This window comes from Salvia splendens, chromosome 2, assembly GCF_004379255.2.
Source record: "Salvia splendens isolate huo1 chromosome 2, SspV2, whole genome shotgun sequence".
In the NCBI taxonomy this organism is placed as follows: Eukaryota; Viridiplantae; Streptophyta; class Magnoliopsida; order Lamiales; family Lamiaceae; genus Salvia; species Salvia splendens.
This window is the reverse complement of record NC_056033.1, coordinates 40,610,102-40,629,528: the sequence shown is the minus strand read 5'-3', so window position 1 is coordinate 40,629,528 and position 19,427 is coordinate 40,610,102. Positions and strand designations below refer to the sequence as shown.

At 41.5% G+C, this 19,427-nt stretch overlaps 5 protein-coding genes across 5 annotated transcripts; 1 reads left to right on the top strand and 4 right to left on the bottom strand.

Moving 5' to 3' along the window:
* Positions 1-112: 112 nt before the first annotated feature.
* Positions 113-3,500, top strand: LOC121792836 (protein WEAK CHLOROPLAST MOVEMENT UNDER BLUE LIGHT 1-like). The gene is made up of 3 exons (XM_042190955.1): positions 113-215; positions 950-1,424; positions 1,494-3,500. Exons 2-3 carry the CDS (start codon positions 987-989, stop codon positions 3,234-3,236), a joined length of 2,181 nt encoding a protein of 726 aa, XP_042046889.1. The 5' UTR covers positions 113-215; positions 950-986; the 3' UTR covers positions 3,237-3,500.
* A 72-nt stretch (positions 3,501-3,572) lies between these two features.
* On the bottom strand, positions 3,573-4,894 carry LOC121792837 (photosystem I chlorophyll a/b-binding protein 5, chloroplastic-like). Its single transcript, XM_042190956.1, has 6 exons — positions 4,636-4,894; positions 4,410-4,542; positions 4,228-4,340; positions 4,044-4,148; positions 3,872-3,960; positions 3,573-3,792 (listed from the first exon to the last, which is right to left on the bottom strand). The coding sequence occupies exons 1-6, from the start codon at positions 4,860-4,862 to the stop codon at positions 3,650-3,652; spliced, it is 810 nt and encodes a 269-aa protein (XP_042046890.1). The 5' UTR covers positions 4,863-4,894; the 3' UTR covers positions 3,573-3,649.
* Positions 4,895-5,057: 163 nt separating this feature from the next.
* On the bottom strand, positions 5,058-7,848 carry LOC121766603 (protein CYPRO4-like). Its single transcript, XM_042162889.1, has 2 exons — positions 6,118-7,848; positions 5,058-5,532 (listed from the first exon to the last, which is right to left on the bottom strand). Exons 1-2 carry the CDS (start codon positions 7,753-7,755, stop codon positions 5,242-5,244), a joined length of 1,929 nt encoding a protein of 642 aa, XP_042018823.1. The 5' UTR covers positions 7,756-7,848; the 3' UTR covers positions 5,058-5,241.
* A 981-nt stretch (positions 7,849-8,829) lies between these two features.
* LOC121792834 (alpha-amylase-like) lies at positions 8,830-13,593 on the bottom strand. The gene is made up of 4 exons (XM_042190953.1): positions 13,496-13,593; positions 13,278-13,410; positions 9,782-10,587; positions 8,830-9,306 (listed from the first exon to the last, which is right to left on the bottom strand). Exons 1-4 carry the CDS (start codon positions 13,580-13,582, stop codon positions 9,049-9,051), a joined length of 1,284 nt encoding a protein of 427 aa, XP_042046887.1. The 5' UTR covers positions 13,583-13,593; the 3' UTR covers positions 8,830-9,048.
* Positions 13,594-14,721: 1,128 nt separating this feature from the next.
* LOC121792835 (alpha-amylase-like) lies at positions 14,722-18,838 on the bottom strand. The gene is made up of 4 exons (XM_042190954.1): positions 18,750-18,838; positions 18,479-18,611; positions 15,272-16,077; positions 14,722-15,082 (listed from the first exon to the last, which is right to left on the bottom strand). The coding sequence occupies exons 1-4, from the start codon at positions 18,828-18,830 to the stop codon at positions 14,828-14,830; spliced, it is 1,275 nt and encodes a 424-aa protein (XP_042046888.1). The 5' UTR covers positions 18,831-18,838; the 3' UTR covers positions 14,722-14,827.
* Positions 18,839-19,427: the final 589 nt, after the last annotated feature.

Genomic DNA, 19,427 nt, shown 5'->3' with positions numbered 1-19,427 from the left:
CACTTGTTATTACACCACTACTTTTACGCCTATTTGCATATTTTCTTGATAAAATTTTGCTATTTTTGGGTGTTGAGTGATTTTAGGAAGGGTTGTAATAATTTGGAGGTGGAAAATGATAATTTTCCTGCTTTTTCGGGCCATATTTTGGAAATAACTTATAGCTCCCGCGTTTGACATTTTGTCTCTTGTGGTTTCTGCTCTGGTGATTCTTGGTAACCTTTTCTCTCTCTCTCTCTCTCTCTCGATTATGTGTCTGCTTTTGTTCGTTTATGTGATGATTGTGCTGTAGTAAAAATCGGTTCTTGATTTGGTTTGTGTCAGTTTTTGTATGAATTGACCATTTCAGTTTGGCTTTGGAATTCAGAGATTATGGGTTGAGTTTTGTTTGGATTAATGGAATTTGCAGCTTTGGTTTTGTGTTTTAATGTTTCTTTAATAGTTTATCGATGGGATTTGGGATGTATATTTGTGGTTTGTCTTGCAAGAATCAGATGATGAAGCATTTGCAGGTTTAAATTAGGATGATTGTATTTTAGGAAATGAATTAATGAATCTGAGTTTTCATAATTATCATTAGCATTAGCATTAGCATTCTTTGGTGCAGATATTGGGATTTTGATTTATGATGTTTCTAGTTTTGAGTAAACATGAATTAGTATAGTAGGAGAGATTCTGATATGGCAAGTTGAAAAGGATCACACCATTCCATTGTAGAATTCCTTTTTGGGATATTATCATACAGTTGTTTCGTTCCTGGCACGTGCTCAAAACGAAGCGTTTGAAGGAATCTTGTAGAATAGATGACGAGGTTAGGGATTCTTTGTCGTGCAGCCACATTCGTATACCTTCTTCTTGTAATTTTCAATCAAGTTGAAACCTTGCAGGTGCTCAGACAAGTAACGACCTTGGATCTGTTCCTTACACTTTATGGTTCCGTGGATTGCAGGTGCTCAGACAAGTAACGACCCTGCCATTGCAGGAGGATGGAGGGCGTGAAAGTTTTGATTGAGGATGCGCCTCTTGCATCAGGAGCAACGGCTGTAGAAATCACGACCGTTCCTGAATTGGCTTCAACAGAGGATGTGGTCGAAGACGCCACTCTCTCAGTCGAGGAGGAGACGAATAAAGAAGGTATCCCTCAAGATGTTAATAATGCCACACTCCTAACCGTTTCACCAAGTGATGCTTCATCCGGGCATCTTCAAGTAAAAAAGGCCGGCCTCAGAATCATTGCCCTTCCGAACAAGACCGAGAAATCCTCTGACCAACCCGAGACACCTAGGACGCCTAGAACACCAAAGAGCATCGACTTCAGCAGAGGCCAAATTGATACAACTGTACCTATCGAATCTGTGAAGGCTGCTGTTTCAAAGTTTGGTGGGATCGTCGACTGGAAAGCCCACCGTATGCAGGCTGTCGAGGTATGATCTTATTATCCTTGTAACCTCTCTCAAATTTTGTGTGGACCTCTCTAACTTCTCTGTGTGCAGAGGCGAAAAACCATAGAAGAGGAACTCGAGAAAGCTCAAGTGGAGATGCCGTTATTTAAGAAGCAATCCGAGGATGCGGAAGAGGCCAAACTCTTTGTTCTGAAAGAGCTAGACAGCACTAAGAGACTTGTTGAAGAGCTGAAGCTCAATCTTGAACGAGCTCAGACAGAAGAGGAACAGGCGAAGCAGGACTCCGAGCTTGCAAAGCTTAGGGTCGAAGAGCTGGAGCAAGGGATTTCCGATGAATCCAGCGTTGCCGCCAAGGCACAGCTTGAGGTCGCCCAAGCAAGGCATGCAACCGCCGTTGCAGAACTCAAGTCCGTTCAAGATGAGCTAGAACAGCTCAGACGGGACTATAACCTGTTGGTTGCCGAGAAAAATGCATATGTGAAGAAGGCAGAAGAAGCTATTGCCAAGTCGAAAGAGATTGAGAAGTCCGTAGAGGATTTGACAATCGAGCTTATCACTATAAAAGAGTCTTTGGACTCTGCACAAGCTGCACATCTGGAGGCGGAGGAGCACAGAATCGGAGCAGCTATGGCGAAAGAACAGGACATGCTCAACTGGGACAAGGAGATGAAGCAAGCTGAGGAGGATCTTGAGAAGATGAGGCAGCAGGCTGCGTCGTCAAAGGATTTGCGGTCCAAGTTGGAGACTGCAACCGTTTTGCTGAGAGATTTGAAGGCTGAATTGGCAATGTACCTCGAAACAGAGGAATCTGGCGAAGCAGTAAATTTCGAAGATGTGCTCAATGAAACGGTAAAATCAAACCGGAGTCAAATCCAAGCAGCTCTTTCCGCAGCTAAGAAGGAACTCGAAGAAGTGAAGCTCAATTTTGAGAAAGCGAGCGAAGAAGTTTCCATCTTGAAGGTGGCCGCAATATCGTTGCAGTCAGAACTCAAAAAGGAAAAGGCAGAACTGGCTTCTGCTCGGCAAAGGGAGGGAATGGCATCGATTGCTGTTGCGTCTCTTGAAACCGAGCTGAACCGGACCGAATCCGAAATCTTGCTCATTCAGCTTAAGGAGAAAGATAACAGAGAGAAAATGGTGAATCTTCCAAAGAACCTGCAAAAGGCTGGACAAGAGGCTGATCAAGCCAAGTCCCTCGCTCAGACTGCTCGTGACGAGCTCAGAAAGGCGAAGGAAGAAGCAGAATTGGCGAAAGCGGGAGCCGGTACCATGGAGAGCAGATTGCGTGCAGCTAAGAAGGAAATCGAAGCAGCTAGAGCTTCTGAGAAGTTGGCACTCGCGGCTATCAAGGCATTGTCAGAGAGTGAGTCTACTCAAAGCAACGACGAGGAGGATTCGCCAGCCAGAGTAACGCTCTCGCTAGAAGAATACTACGAACTCAGCAAGAAGGCCCATGTGGCCGAGGAGGAGGCGAACGCACGCATCGCTGCTGCCCTTGTCGAGATCAAGGTAGCTAAGGAGTCCGAGATAAACAGCTTGAAGAAGCTTGAGGAAACCAACCGCGAAATGGCTGAACGAAAGAACGCCTTGGAGATTGCCTTGCAGAAAGCCGAGAAAGCCAAAGAAGGGAAGCTAGGCGTCGAACAAGAGCTGCGTAAGTGGAGGGCCGAGCATGAGCAAAGGCGGAAAGCTGGAGAGTCGGCCACGAGCAACACAGGAATGGATATGTCTCTGGATGCCAAACCTGCCAAGAAGAAGAAGAGATCCATCATCCCTAGAATATTCAGGTTCTGGAGCAAGAAGTCGTCATCCAGGTCGTCCAAGTCGTCGTGATCGTCTCCCCACGTATTGCTCGTGGATCGGAATCGCCTGCCTCGGAATTGAGTTTTCTCCTCAGAATCACCTTGTCCATTCTTGACAAAAACGTCTATATTTGTATAGCAGTATTGTTTTGTGTACACAATAGGTTGCTCTGATCGGAAGTTTTCTTTTTTTTCCCCCCTAATACTTGTTGGGGTTTTACAGTTTGTAATTATATCTTGGGGTGGCCATGAGGGATTGGATTCTGTAATAAGACTTTCATACTTTTTTGATTCATTAATAATATTCATAGTTTTGTTTCTATATACATCAGACTTGTTAATTTTAGTGATTCTTGAGAAATGAGAATGCAAGAAAATCAGACCACTTTTATCAAAATATTGCAACGAAACATTGAAAGAATTCATTCCCCTATCACAAAAGCATCAAGATTTAGATCCAAAAACTATTTGAATGATTGTTGTATGCCAAGGGTTAGAAAGATGTTGGATGAGATTATCAATAGGGCCAACATGTGTGACATTTGCTTGGACAAAGATTCCAAGAATTGCCACCATTGCCAATCTCCCTACACAGAAAAACAAGTGTTAGAGACAGATGGAAAAGAAGATGTGTGTGAGAGAGCGAGAGAGAGGGGAGGCAAGAACCATTTTTTATCTCTTTAAGCTTCCATTCATGAGCATTCTTGATATCTTTTGCTAGTCCAAGTGGATTGAGCAACGGGCCACCAGGATATCTGCTTGATTCAGTGAAATATCAAGGCTAGAGACCAGAAACACAAAAAAAGATTCTTTTCGACGCGATGAAGATGAAGATTACCCGGGTTCAAGCCCTTCGAAGGAAGCTTCTAATCCGAAGAAAGAACCCTCTTTGGCTTGAGAGCCAGGAGTTATGAAATCCATGTATCTTTTGGTTTCTACAAAACTGCACCACACAAATATGAGTTAAGAAGTCGTTGTCAGAATACAACAGCACTGGATTAGTACTTAGTAGTTTTAGTTACCCCATCAAGAGTAGTTGCACTATGATGAGAGTTCTGGTGCTAGCAAAACTGAACTTGGTGGCACCGGCTTCGTACCAAACGGGCAAGTTGCTTATGCCCGTCACGCGTAGCAACTGCAGGAAAATCTGATGATCATCTGTTGAAACTGAATGAAATTCATGGTTGTAACATTAGTGACTTACATCAGTGGCAAGAATCCCTGCAACTCCAGCCATGGCAAACCGGGCATGAACTAGCTCAGCCTGGACATACCACTTTAAGCTTTCAGGATCCTCACCGAGCCCGAGGGGGTCGAACCCAAAATCTCCAGCTAGTCTACATGAATACATAAAGAATGCAGAGGTTTAAAAAGAGCACTGATGTAGTGTGTACAAGCACTAAGAGGTTACTCAACAAACATGGCCTCACGTTCCATCGAGATAGGGTGGAGGGTCGAGGCCGGGGAGCCATGTGGGCCGGTTCTGAGCTCTAACTACCACCACCCGCTGGTGGCTCGGGGCAGAACCTGGCCCCTTTTTTGCAAGCCAGCCATTGTTGGATCTGGTGAAGGAAGTTCTGTCTATGGTTTTTACAGTGAATGGGAAGAAGCTACAGTGAGCCAACGTTTGAATTCCTCTTCCCACAGCTATCTCCATCGTTTTCTTACCTCATGTTTCAAACTTGTTGCTAAAATACTTGGCAAAAGGAATACAAAAAACAAGGTCCACAAATAATGAAGAGCTTCAGTTATAACTGGATGATAAACATGATAGCATGGCCCCACTTATCCTTTTCTTTTTTCTTTTTATTTTGTTGTTGTGCATCCTACATGGAATGTTATTATGGTAGTATTATGCAAAGACATTATCATTCAACAAGAAAGTAGATTGCTAGAAGCAACCAATTACAGCAAATTTTTGTCTTGAGAATCTTCACATACTAGAACAGATTTAAGGTCAATATTTTCTTATATGACCTAATACATAAATATTCCTATAAAGTACATAAGCTTGATCAATCATAGATAGAACTTCTTTACATCTGCAGTCGGCGGCTGGAGATGCTAAAGGAGCTGACTCTCATGGGGGTTGCCACCACAAGCGGTGCCTCAGGTGAGTCGCTGACTGCATATTTGTCGTGCATGAAGCGACTGTCAACGATCGAGTCATCTTTCAGGACAACCTTGTAGCAGTAGCAGCTTTTTAGGCCTACTTGATTTTGATAGCAATGGTGAGATCCATCCTTCACCTGTTGGAAATTCCATATAACACTAAACTTTCCCACAGTGGCAACCAAGTGGCGCTCCTGCTTCCCTTCCTCCGTGACCTGAGCAATTAAACGACATCTCTAGCATCAGTTTCTTGCAGCATACCATCTCAAGAAAGATAAAAGCATCTCATGCATTCTTCAAGTGGCAAACCAAATATGATAAAAATGCATACATTAATGCATGCGGAATAAACTATCCGACATTGATATTTAACTGAATATGTGTGAAGGGATATTGGGCAAACCTTCTTGTAATTAGTTCACAAGGGTTTAATTTGCACATGTTTCTGAAGAAGGGTAGAGGATTTAGAAAAGATTTCAAATCCAACATCTCATGTCTAGTAGTAACAAGATCAATAAATGATGAAGACCCTAAAATTTTGCTAAAAAGGCTAAACCCAAATCACCATCATGCAAAGCTAAACGCAGCACTTAAGTTTCTCATTCTGAAAGCTTTACAAAATCTATCAACACATCTAAACCACCAAATTAGTATACATCAAATGTGCCAATTAAATGGAAAGCAGAAAAAGAAACCAATCAGTTACTATCTTATTAAAGATGAACAAACAACATCAACATTAAATGTTAAGACCAATCTAACCAAAATAACACCAAGAGAAGATTAACATGCATACGTACCCACGAGAACTGAGCATTGCGGAATTTGCTTGTGCCAGCCATGTGCGAATCCACAGGATTTAGCTTCAACAACCTCGGAGCTGAAATCCGATGCCCCATTCGGCCAGAGAAACCCGTCTTGGTCTTACCATCTTTATCTGTGAATAGACTGCATATGAGGACCAAGTAAGTATCAGTGGTTCCCAAAATCCACTTCCCATCAAAGGTAACATCAACATGAGTGATAGGTGAGCCGAGGCCAGGAAAGGCAGTCTTGGCCTGCCTCATGGAACTGACGGAGTACAGCCTAATCTTCCCATCTAGCGATCCAACAACAATAGAGCCGTCACCAGTCGTTGCAAAGCACTGGAAATTAGTCCCCCTCGAAAACTGATGCCCCTGAGTCCAATTCAACACAGGCGTGCTCTCATTCACAATATCCTGGACCATCCCCCTCCTATCTCGCATATCCCAACGACACAGCCTGTTGTCATCCAATCCCAAGAAAGTCGACCCTGAGGGATCCATCTGAGCCCCCTTGTTATCATTAGTGATATCTCTCATCGAAATGTCAGCTCCATCCTTTTCAAACTTCCACTCACTCACAACTCTCCCAGTTTCTATATCAAGCTGATGCAGGCCCTTCGAATGCGGTTTAGCTTCATTCATAGGGCTCATGAGAAGCATATTAGTCTCAGCTCTCATGAGCAGAGCCTTCCTCGGAGTCGCATTAGCACCCTTCCTACCACTCAATTTACCTTCCTCAAAGTTCACATACATCCCCTTCCCTTGAATTCCATGGCTGTAATTCCTAACAACCTGAATCCCCGAATCGCTGACTAAGAAACTGTTATCCAAAGCCCCCAAAGCCAAGCTCTGAATAGCGCCCCCATTCACCGCAGCATCCTCGAACTCCTCAGTCAAATCATTCCCTCGTCTCACCGGAGTTTTGCTCGGAGGAGTCTTCATCTCCGCATCCTCCCACATCGAATCATCCGCCACCTCAGGATTCGCCCATCCAATGAAATCCTTTCCATATACCTTCAGCTTACTAGCATCATTAGCTTCATATCCATAGGTATTCTCAAACAAGCAATCCTGATACCTCTTAGTGAAACAATCCCACTCTTCCGCGCTGAAGAACCTAATCGCCCAAACACCATTCACGACGAAATCACAACGCCTCTGCTCCTTAAACGCCTTCAATTGCAAATTCTCATCAACCCTAGCTCTCACCTTCGACCCGATTCTCAAAAGCCAGCAGGCATTCGGGTCGGATCCGCCTTCATCGTCGTATTCGTCGTCTTCCTCCTCGCCGTTGGGAGCCCCCTTCACAAAGGAATAGGAAGTCACCTTCTCGGACACCACCCATTTCGATTTGGCGGTGTTGCCGCCGACGTGGAGGTAGAGCTTCACCGCGTTCTTCAAATTCGGAGCGGTGGAGTTGTTGTTGTACTTGAGTTTGAGCGCTTTGAGACGCGATTCGACGTCGTCGATTGACGACGGCGTTTTGGGGTCGTCGCGCTTCCGGTCGGAGGGGTTCGACGACGGCGTGGCGTAGGCTTCTTCGGAATCGGATTCCTGGTGCGTGGTTTCGTGAGAGTCGGTGTCGGATTCGGAGTCGGAGAGATCCAAATCTCTGCTGGGGTGGGCGCCCATTGTGACGGCGTAGAGAGAGAGGAGCGGGAGTTGAAAAGTTTGAAATTGGAGTTTCAGTGCTTCCGATTTCTAGGGTTATGGATGAATTTCAAAATAAAAATTAATCAACTGATTTGAAGTTCCAACGGATAGTTTCAGAGAATATTATAAATTTGTGTTGTTATCTTCATTTAATTCTCTTTAAATTTGTACTCCAGTATTCAAATTTACATAACAAAGTACAGAAAAGGAAATAACGATACTCAAATATCCATATCATGTAAGTATATTCTGAAAATTCAAAAGCAAACACCAACGCTTGAGATCATTTATTGAATCATGAGATATATATACATACCTGAAATGAATTCATATTAGGGATAATTGCTAAAAAAAAATTATAAAGTTTGGTCAAATTCTGGTCTATCCTGTAACTTTAAATAATAACCAATTGTATCATAACTTTGATATTTTTCTCAATTCTCCCATGAAAAAAAAATTACAGCATGCTATATTTGTGAATTTATCAACGTAACGCGTACTTATGTAGACATTGAAGATATAATTGACTAAGTGTATTAAATGATGTCATTTTTAATAGTTGCGGGATAGACCAGAGTTTGACCAAATTTCATGGTTTTTTTGGTTATTTATCCTTTATATTAAATGGAGGTAAGTGACCAGGTTTTTTCGCCATCGAATAAATGAGAACAATTCCACACTTCGTAGTTTTGGTTAATCATTATGTCGTGATTGTCGTATTTCATTGAATCGAGGTCATACAGCCTTCCCGGCAAATACCCTACATAAGAAACATTGGATATTTACTCATTAATTCATGGACAACTTGCCAAAAAAATGATGAAATTTAGTAAAATTTTAGTTTGTTCTACAACTTTAAAAATCAGATAACTATGAAATTTGAATTTATTCGCAAATTTTCTTTAATGATTTTTTTGATGAAATCATATTTTATACAGTATGATAGTTATAAAATTATATGTTGACGTCATCACTGATATGTTAAACGATGCCGTCTATTAACAAATAAACAATGTGATTTGATTAATAAAAACATCACAATATATTGCACGTAAGCGATCAGATTTTTTAGCCATCGGATAATTAAGAACAAACCCATACTCCATATGGGCTGTCCAATCCACACAGTTTTATAATACAATTCATCAGGTCCAAGATGGCCCGTGATAAAGGAACACGGGCCTAGCCTTGGATACCAAACATATGTAAAAGCAAATAAAATGGCAAATCCTATTCAAACTTGCATCTTATTCTGTTTACAACACACAAAATTCAAGCTGCTAGCTTCTCCCAAACTGCATAATCATTACCATCAGCTGCAACCTTAAAATCCGGAGGAATTAGGTTTCCTAGATCCATCTCTGACCCAATCTTGGTGATGATCTTACCATCAATCTTTGCCACATAAAGATTCGACTCCGCCGCCAGAATCTCGACCTTGCTGCCCGCACCAATGCCATTCCTCCTCCTCACCACGCTCAGCTTCATAATCTCTTCCTTCTTCCCCCATTCAAAGAAATGATCATAGAACTACAAAACAAAGAAAACCATGCACCATTTCATCTTATTCCCGGATTCGAGGGAGCTGCAGCACCCCCAACCAAATCAATAAACTGCTCTCCTTCTTGCATATTTAGGGGTGTGGGGGACTTCAGCACCCCCAACAAAATTCTTCTTCTTTTCTAATTACTTATCCTATCAGAAAAAATTCGATTTGCGACTCTCGATCAGATATACTCTCTATGTCCTATACAAATAGACCAATTTTACCATTTTATATTCTTCCTTCAAGTTAGGCTAGTTCTAAAATAAAGAAACGTTTAAACCACGATCCACTGATATTAATTTCATTATCTTTTCTTTTTCGCTCTTTTACTTAACCAATTACATATTAAAAAATGTGTTATTCTTATGGGACGGGTGGGGGTGAAGTGTTTTTCTGTGGGGTTTAGGGGGTCTTGAGCACCTTCAAATAAAAAAAAAACAGAATTACATACACACGTACCACAGATGGAACGCCAGGATGAGTAAGAATATAAGCATAGCCCTGCGACACCTTCTCCGGCGGAAAAGGCCACCGCTTCTGCGTGGATCCGGTGTCGTGGTTGTCGATGAACGTGACAGCACTCTTCGGCCTTATACCGATGAGCCCCGGCGGCCTTCCCTTAGCGTCCCTCAACCTCCACAGCTCCCCCTCCACCGCCGCCTGAAGGATCCCCTTGGTAGTGAAGTCGACGGCCGCCACCGCCCCGCCGGCTTTCTTCATCCACGCCGCCACCTCGTTCCTGTGGCGGCTCTGATCATACGCCAGCTCCTCGTCATTCCAGTAGGAGAGAGAGTTCCAGATCTCACCAACAGCGAAGTCCGGGCGGGTCCGGTCCACGTAGAACTTGGTGAACCGGGGGGCATAGCCCTTGACGAAGTCGAGCCGCCAGCCGTCGAAGCCGACGTCGGACTTGAGCCAGTTGAGCCACTCGGAGAGCTCGGCCCTGACGCGGGGGTTGAGGTGGTCGATGTCCGGAGCCATCGGGTAGGGCTCGCCCGAGTCGAGGTTGCCGGTGCCGTCGGAGAACTTCTTGTCGTCGCGGCATATGAAGGACGGGCCCCAGTCGAGGCGGCCGTCGGGTGTGCCTCCCTCGAAGATGTTGTAGATCCCTCGGCGGTCTTTCTTCTCGGCCGTGCGGTGGTTGATCACGATGTCGGCCACGGCCTTCATGCCGTGGGCGTGTATGGATTTGATTAGTGATCGGAGCTCGCTGCCGTTGCCGTATTTTGATGCGTCGAGGTCGTATAGCCTTCCCGGCAGATACCCTGCACAAGAAATATTGCATGTTGACTAATGGTTGATATCAAAAACGATTATTATTTAATGAAGAAAACAACATGATTTAGTTTTAAAATATCAACAATAAATTGCACGCGAGGTAATTTTTTTTGTCATTCAATAATTCAGAACAAATTCAAAAACGTTAGACCATCCACTACGCGTCTCGCCGGCGTCTCGCGTCCCGTCCCGGAGAGACGGGACCGCGGCGCGACGCGTTGCAGCTCGCCGTCCCGTCCCGCGCCGTCCCGCGTCTCGTCCCGCGTCTCGTCCCGTCGAGCCACGAGACGGGCTGTCTCGCCACGCGCCTAAGCGACGTGGCGCGACCCGGCATCGTGCGTGACGCCCACTTGCCGGCCCGCGAGTGGGCGTCGTCACGTGCTGACGCAATAAATATTTTTTTAAAATTTGAATTTTAAAAAAAATAAAAGAAAAAAAATTGTAACGGTAATAATACCGTTTTTTTTGTTTTTTTTTTAAATTTTTTTATTTTTAAATTTTTTTACTCTATAAATACTCATAAACTGTTGATTTGTAATTTCTTCCTTCATATATATGATATAAATATATGAAGTTAATTTTTAAAAAGAAAAAAAAAAAAAACTCAAGATGTCCGGCGACAGCAACGGCAACTACGGCGGTTCCGGCTCTAGCGGGTGAGATCTCAACGCGTTCGGCGATTGGGAGACCATGATCAACACATTGGGCGGTTCCAGTTCGTCAACGCCGGGGACCCAGGGTTCGGCGACGCCATGGGAGTACCAACCACCCAATTTTGACCTTGATGCATATGTCCGTCCCTCCGCCCCGCGGTATTCGCAGGGATTATCCCATATCCGGGAGGATTTTCCCGTTGATCCCACGCCGGGAGTAGGCCGAGGCAGTGGAGGTGGCCGAGGCGGTGTACAACCCCAGGCGGGCGAGGACGAGGAGGAAGAGGAAGAAGAGAAAGAGGATCTAGGCCGACATCCGTACAACAACCTCGAAACGCTGGCGGTGTACAACGCCTGGATCACCGTCTCGTACGATCCCATCGTCGGGAATCAACAATCTCGGAAGTGTTTCTGGGAAAAGGTCTGCGAGGTCTACCACCAGATAAAGCCGAACGGCTTCCGCAAGCGCAAATTTAAAATGCTCCTCTCTCACTTTGACCGAGTCGACCGACAGGTCAAAAAATTCTGCGGCATCTACTCGGCCGAAGAGGCGCGCTACCAAAGAGGCGCAACGGCAACCGACATTTTGACGTCCGCTTTGCGCGCCTACTACCAGGACGAACGTCATCAATTCAGATTTGCTGATGTTTGGCAGGCCGTCAAGGACGAGGAACGGTGGGCCGGCGGTTTTCGCTCCACCTCGGGCTCAACCTCGAAGCGCACGAAGCATACGGCGAGTGGTCAATACTCGTCTGATGGTGACACCGCTGAGGGCATCAGCCAACCTGAGGCTGAATCCCAGGAGTTTGCGGGTACGGTCGGCGATGCTGGAGGATCCGTGAGTGGGCGCCGTCGGCCGCAAGGGACGAAGGCGGCGAAAGCGGCTAGAGCAAGGAAGGGCCGAGGCGAATCAAGTCAGCCGGCCTCAGGATCGGGCTCGCGGGGAGGCTCGGACACACTTATGGTGGCGTACATGACCGCCACAATGGCGGACACTTCCCGCTTCTCGTACGCCCAATTCACGGCCTGGTGGAACGGAATTGTGTATATGGCAGCACAACTTGGCCTTCCGACTCCCCCTCAACCTCGACCGCCTCCGGAGGATGATTAGCCGGCGGAGTAGTTTTTTTATTTTTCTTTAAATTTGTATTTTAAATTATGTTGTGTGTTTTTTATGTTGTGTGTTTTTTTATGTTGTGTGTTTTTTAATAAAGTGTGTTTTTAATAAAGTGTGTTTGTTTTAATTGAATTGGGCTGGAAAAAAAATAAAAAATGAAATTGAATGAATAGTAATTAAGGGACGGAGCGTTGCAGGTTCCGTCCCTTAGTTAAGGCATGGAGGAAAAAAGGACAGTGAGGCCCTCAAATAGTGGTCAAATAGTATTTAAAGGACGGTTTAAGGGACGGTATAGAGACAGCGTAGTGGATGGTCTTATGATTATTGATTTTGAAAGTCATTGGAGTACCAAATTTCTTGTCCTCATTAATGTCCAAATGATAAGAATTAGTCTAAGATTGAAATTTTAGTAAATTTTCCTAAATTATGGATGGAATTAACTTTGTCCAGAGTCACACTTTGTCATTTCAATCCGTCCAACAATAAGAGACATTTTATTTTTATCATAAGTAGTAAGTATGTTTCATATTCCACTAACTCACTTCACTCACATTCTATTATAAAACTAATATAAAAAAGGAAATTCTATATTCTACTAACTTTTCCAACCCATAATTCTTTACATTTCTTAAAACTCGTGTTCATACCAAATGTGAAGAAGATACGGAAGTTATATTATAACACTTCAAATAATCTAATATACTACTAATAAACTAAAATAGGAGAAGATGCTAACTTGTAAATGAAAGTTGGCGTAATAGTCAACTCTATGGCCATGTTATTGTAGTAAATAAGATTGTATTTTTTGTTTTTCCACTTTATACATATATAAATATATTTTTCACTCATTTATTCTTAAAATTTTAGCACTGTGAAAAAAAATCCTAGAATAGAGAGAGAGAGAGACCATGAGAATCAGCAGAGTGAGAGGGAGGTGGAAGCCATATATGTGTAACTCCGGCAGCGGCGATGTCAGGTACATCACCGATAAGTGAATTGTACCACCCTCCTTGCTTGTTGCATGATTCCCAGTTGAATCCCTACGCACATCCAACAATAGAAAGTGGAGTAATTAAATACACAAATTTGAGTTAAACAAAAGAATAATTGATGAATCAAGAGTGCCTGAAACAATAAGGTGGAAGTGGACACGGTGGGAAAGAAAGTCGAAACAAAGAAGATCATCCAAAAGAATGTAAGAAATGTAGTCATGTTTTGGAGTAGTTTTTTTTTCTTTGATTCTATTGACTTAGGAGGCCTATTTATGTGGATTTGAGGTAATACACTAAAACAGTTATTTCAATGTTGTAAAGAAAAAAATAGTTTTCTATACTATTTTTTGGCTTAAAATGTCATCTTATCGTCATAAATTCACGTTAGTCAGCCTTGATTCGTGTTTAAAAACTATTTTGATTGTGAATTATAGGCCAAATAGATGATTTTGAGTTATAGGTGAAGGACAGTCAATTCCAATTAAACTTCGTAATTACTATGAATTATTACAATAATAAAGATGAAATTATAAATTATTTGTAAAGAAGACTTGGTCATTTGAAAAGAATAAAAAAAAAGAAAAAAAAAAGAAAAAAAGAAGAAAAAAAAGAAAAAAAGAAAAAAAAAAAGGAAAAAAAAAAGACTTGGTCATTTGAAAGTCATACACCATAGCCACCACTGCATGATAATTAATGCTTGTAAAAATTCCACAACATTAATTAATTAAGAGAAAGATGGCCAGAGTCAGAAGTCAGTGGGGGCCAAAAATATGGAAAATTGTTATAACGCATTTATCGCATGGAAAAATATCAAAATTAGTTTAGACTATATGTTGTCATTTGTGATATAATATGATAATGATATCTTTTCTTGATATCCCCAAGGTATAAGAGCTATCAATTTATAGTATTTTTTAATGAGAGAGGCCACTTTGTCATGGCACATACTTGAAGGGAAGTGAAATGAATTGCCGAAGTGATGGTTCTCTCTAATGAAAAAAAACATAAATAACTCTTGAAGTCAAAAAGGTATTTTGATAAAAAGAAATGCAAAAGCCCTTCCAACAATATTATATCAATGTTCAAGTACTTCCGATAATATTTAAAAAAAATAGGGACCGCGAATGATGTTAGTTCAATGTCTAGGGACTAAAAATGTAGTTCTCCCTTGCCTCATCTACCGTGTCTCCCTCTCCGCCACTACCGCAACCTCTTCATAGTAGCGATGATTTTTTTCAGTGTCTCCGATTCCATGAATTTTAAGTATTCCTTAATTTACCCAGAGTTTTCTTGGCCCTCATGATATGTTCTTAGATCCACCAATACCAAATGATTACTTGAAGACTAAAAACAGAGTAGTGAAACAAAATGTAAATTTCCAAATTAATATAGTATTTTGAAATCAATTGTTAAGAAACAAATAAAAGTTAATCATTTCACAAGAATTGAGGCGAATGATTAATTGTCAAGCTTGCTTCTCCCAAACAGCATAATCAGCTCCATCCGCTGCAACCTTAAAATCCGGAGGAATTAGGTTGCCTAGATCCATCTCTGCCCCAATTTTGGTGATGATCTTATCATCAATCTTCGCCACATAAAGATTCGGCTCCGCAGCCAGAATCTCGACCTTGCTGTCCGCACCAATGCTGTTCCTCCTCCTCACCGCGATAAGCTTCCTAATCTCTTCCTTCTTCCCCCAATCAAAAAAATGATCGTAGAACTACAAAAACACGAGAACAATAACTTTGTCTTCTTACGGTGCTGGAGCTCCCCCAATTAGAATTGCTGATTTTTCCTTTTAACTTTTTTATATCAATAAAACATTTTAAACTTTCTTTAAATATTTCTATTTTATAATTATCAATAAATACTTTTCTGAAGATAAAAACAATTAAATTACTATACTTACCACCGATGGAACTCCGGGATGAGTAAGGATATAAGCATAGCCCTGCGACACCTTATCCGCCGGAAAAGGCCACATCCGCTGCGTCGAGCCGGTATCGTGGTTGTCGATGAACGTGACCGCATTCTTGGGCTTAATCCCAATCAACCCCGGCGGCTTGCCCTCGGCGTCCTTCAATCTCCACAGCTCCCCCTCCACCGCCGCCTGCAGGATCCCTTTAGTGGTGAAGTCGAACGCCGTCACCGCCCCACCGGCGTTATCCGTCCACGCCGCCAGCTCGCTCCTGTGCCCGTTCTGATCGTAAGCCGGCTTCCCGTCCGAGCCGTAGGCCAGGGAGTTCCACAGCTCGCCTACGGCGAAGTCCGGGCGGGTGTTGGCCATGTAGATCTTGGTGATGGAGGGAGCGTAGCCCTTGACGAAGTCGAAGCGCCAGCCGTCGAAGCCGAGGTTGGACTTGAGCCAGTTGAGCCAGTCGGAGAGCTCGGTCTGGACGCGGGGGTTGAGGTGGTCGATGTCGGGGGCGGGGTCGTAGGCGGCGCCGGAGTCGAGGTTGCCGGTGCCGTCGGAGTACTGGGTGTCGTCGCGGCAGATGAAGGATGGGCCCCAGTCGAGGCGGCTGTCGGGGGTGCCCCCCTCGAAGATGCTGTAGATTCCCCGACTGTCCTGCCTCTCGGCGGTGCGGTGGTTGATCACGATGTCGGCCACGGCCTTCATGCCGTGGGCATGTATGGATTTGATCAGCGATCGGAGCTCGGCCATGCTGCCGTATTTTGATGAGTCCAGGTCATACAACCTCCCCGGCAAATACCCTGTCGGAATAGAGCCTAATTTTGTTAGGATATGACTGGTATTATAACCCAAATATGCTACTTATAAAATAATACTATTTGAGATATTTAATTTACACTTTTTGATATTTGGTCTTTAGTCATTTATTAGGTTTTAGTAATTATTTTCTTTTATCATAATTATAAAATACTCTATCAATTTTTAACTTTTGAAATGATACAAGTTTTAATATAAAATTAATTAAATAAAATAGAGATAAAAAATATGTTAGGGGAAAATGGGTCTTATCTCATAAAGAAAAAGAAGTTTACTAAAATGGAAAGCTTAATTCTCAGAATACAGTTCTAAAATTCTGTTTCACGTCAACTTTGCGAAGATCCCATTTAAATGTCTCATATTTGATTGGTGCGGATTTTAAGAAATTATTTGATTTTGAGAAGAAAAATGGGTGGAAAAAGTTAGTGGATTATAGACCCACTTTTATATAATTTTATACCCCTATAATTGTGAGTATAATGAGTTATTGAAATGTGTGGTCTACTCATTAAAAGTAGTAAGGTGAAATGAGATATTTATTGGCGACCATTCAAATAAGGAAATATGGAACATTTAATGTGAATGAGAGTATATAAGAGTGGATAATCTCATAATCCTTTACCATTAAAATGTCTTTTAAGGGGGTGAATGACTCATTTTTAATCGAAAGAGTATGTATTACTACTGTTCATCTTTTTCTCTTGGTCTATTGAGATAATTCAATGAAGTACTTTAAGACATGATCATATATATAGTGATATTATGTTAGTACATATTGTGATTGAGTAGTTTCTAGCTTTTTAACAAAAGCTTCTTCTCATAGCTTTTGTACAAAAAGAATAGTATTTTCTCCATTCCTTGTTAATAGAGATATATATTTTTTGGCACGAAGCTTAAGAATATTGTGTTAGAGCATCCGCAGCGGTGCTCGCTGGGACGGACGACGTCAGTGCCGCTGGCGCGGCAATGCGCTGCTCGATGCATCGAGCTCGTCCGTGCCGCTGAGTAGGTGACGTGGCGCGTTTCTATTCGCCAACGGATTATCCGTTTGAATTTTTTTAATCGAAAATAATACCAAAAATTAAAAAAAAAATATTTTCAGATTCCAAAAAATATAGCCTTTTTATTACCGTTTTTTTAGAATTTTTAAATTTTTTTATAATTTTTAAAAACCCCAAAATCATCTATAAATACACACATTCATCATCCATTTTTCACATCAAAGAGTCTGCTCGGAAAGACGTCGAAAGAGCTTTTGGGGTCCTTCAAGCCCGATTCAACATTGTGAAGGTCTCGTCTCGGCTGTGGTACGTTAAGAATATCGCACATCATGTACACGTGTATTATCTTGCACAACATGATTATAGCTGACGAAGGACCGAGGGTGGCTAACTTTTACGACGAGAATGAAGCCGGAAGCTCAACCGCGAGGTCTCCCCCACGCCGAGGTGTGCATACGACGGTGGGCGAGAGGATCGAAACAAGACACACAATGCGCGATTCAGAACCCACACTGAGCTACAAGAAGACCTAATCAAACACATTTGGGCGAAATTCGGCCACGAGTAGTGGGTTTTTTTAATTTTATGAATTTAATTATGTTATTTTTAATTTTTAGGATTTTATTTATGTAATTTTTTATTTTTTAGTAATTTGTAATGGTATCGGATATTTTTAATGCATTTTAATATTGTGGAAATGTTTTTAGTAATTGAAGTATTTATATTAAATAATGGAATGGTGGGACCCTTGAACATGTCCTTGCAGAAGAGTATGGATGTGGGTGTTGTGCTTTTGGGGAAGAGCGATGAGTAAAAAAGTAATAAAAGTGGGTCCGTGCCCACATCCGTGCTATTTGGCAAGAGCACGGATGTGGATGCTCTTAAGTGGATGGTGAATAAAGTAAGAGAAATAAAAAGAGAATAAAGTAAAAGAGTGTTACTTTTTGCCAAAAGAGTAGAAATGACTCAATTATTTTAGAACTTCTCAAAATAGAAAACAACTCAATTAACGTGGAACGAAAAAGTATGGTTAGAGTTAAATATATTTATATTAACAAATTAATTGAATTCTGCAATAAAAAAGATCTGAAAAGTCAACCCCTAGAGTTGACAACGCTTATGTGGTAATGGTTCGGCGATCGCCAAACAACAGCATAGTATAATTTGATGAATAAACTAAAACGCATTTAATTGATAAAACATTCAAAAAAAATAATTTTTGAAAATACTATAAATATAATCTTTTATCATATAAATTTATTAATTATAAAAATATACCTCCGTTTCTTATAATAAGTCTAAAAAATACATGAGTAAATTATGTTTCTTCACAAAAAAAAGAGAATAATTTGAAGGACAAAAAACGAGATACAGAAAAAGTGACCTTGTGGTGCGACCGATTGAGATGGAGGTGGGAGCCAAATATGAGTAACTCCGGCGGCGGCGATGTCTGGTACAACACCGATAAGCGAATTGTACCACCCTCCTTGCTTGTTACTCGACTCCCAGTTGAATCCCTATAAATTTATTACACCCAAAACTAAAGAAAATGAATTTATCGACTGAATTACCGACGGATTATGATCGGCCAGTTTTATCAACACGTCGTTTGGATATATAAAAATGAATAAATCATCAGAGTATTCGAAGTTTACCTGAAACAATAAGGTGGAAGAAGTGGACAACGCAGAGAAGAAAGCAAAAGTGAAAAAGATGATCCAAACAAAACTACTCATTTTTTTTAAAAAATATTTTGGTTTGTTGGAAAAACTCTGTTTAGAAGGGTCCTATTTATAGGTTGCTTTAGAAAATTACTGTTATTTTGAATTTTCCGTTAGGTGTACGCGTATGTGGATAGAAGAAAAAAATTGAGACTGTGTCAATGATAATAATTTAATAACTTAGAGTTGTAATCTTGATTTTATTCTATTGCAACTTCCGATTGGACAGAGGAAAAATTAGAGTGGTATGTAATTTAGTCGTTTCTTTTACATCTCATTATAAGTAATTGACAATCAAGATTATTAATTTCTATTTCATTTTCTTCTCTTTAAAGGGTCTATAATCCATTTTATTAATGCAATCAATGATTTGTCAACATCACAAATTGTGTGTTTGTTGGAATTATTAGTACTCCTACATTCTTTCTTCCAATAGTTTTTTCAAACCCAGCATAACGTCAACGGAAGAATAATTGTGCCTTTTTTATCCTCCAATCTAATATAGAAAATCAATAATTGGCATTGTTTTAAGTTAATATATCAATAAATATTTTTAAATTTTATTTGTTGACATCAATAATTTGGTCGTTGTACATATATTGAATGATTGGG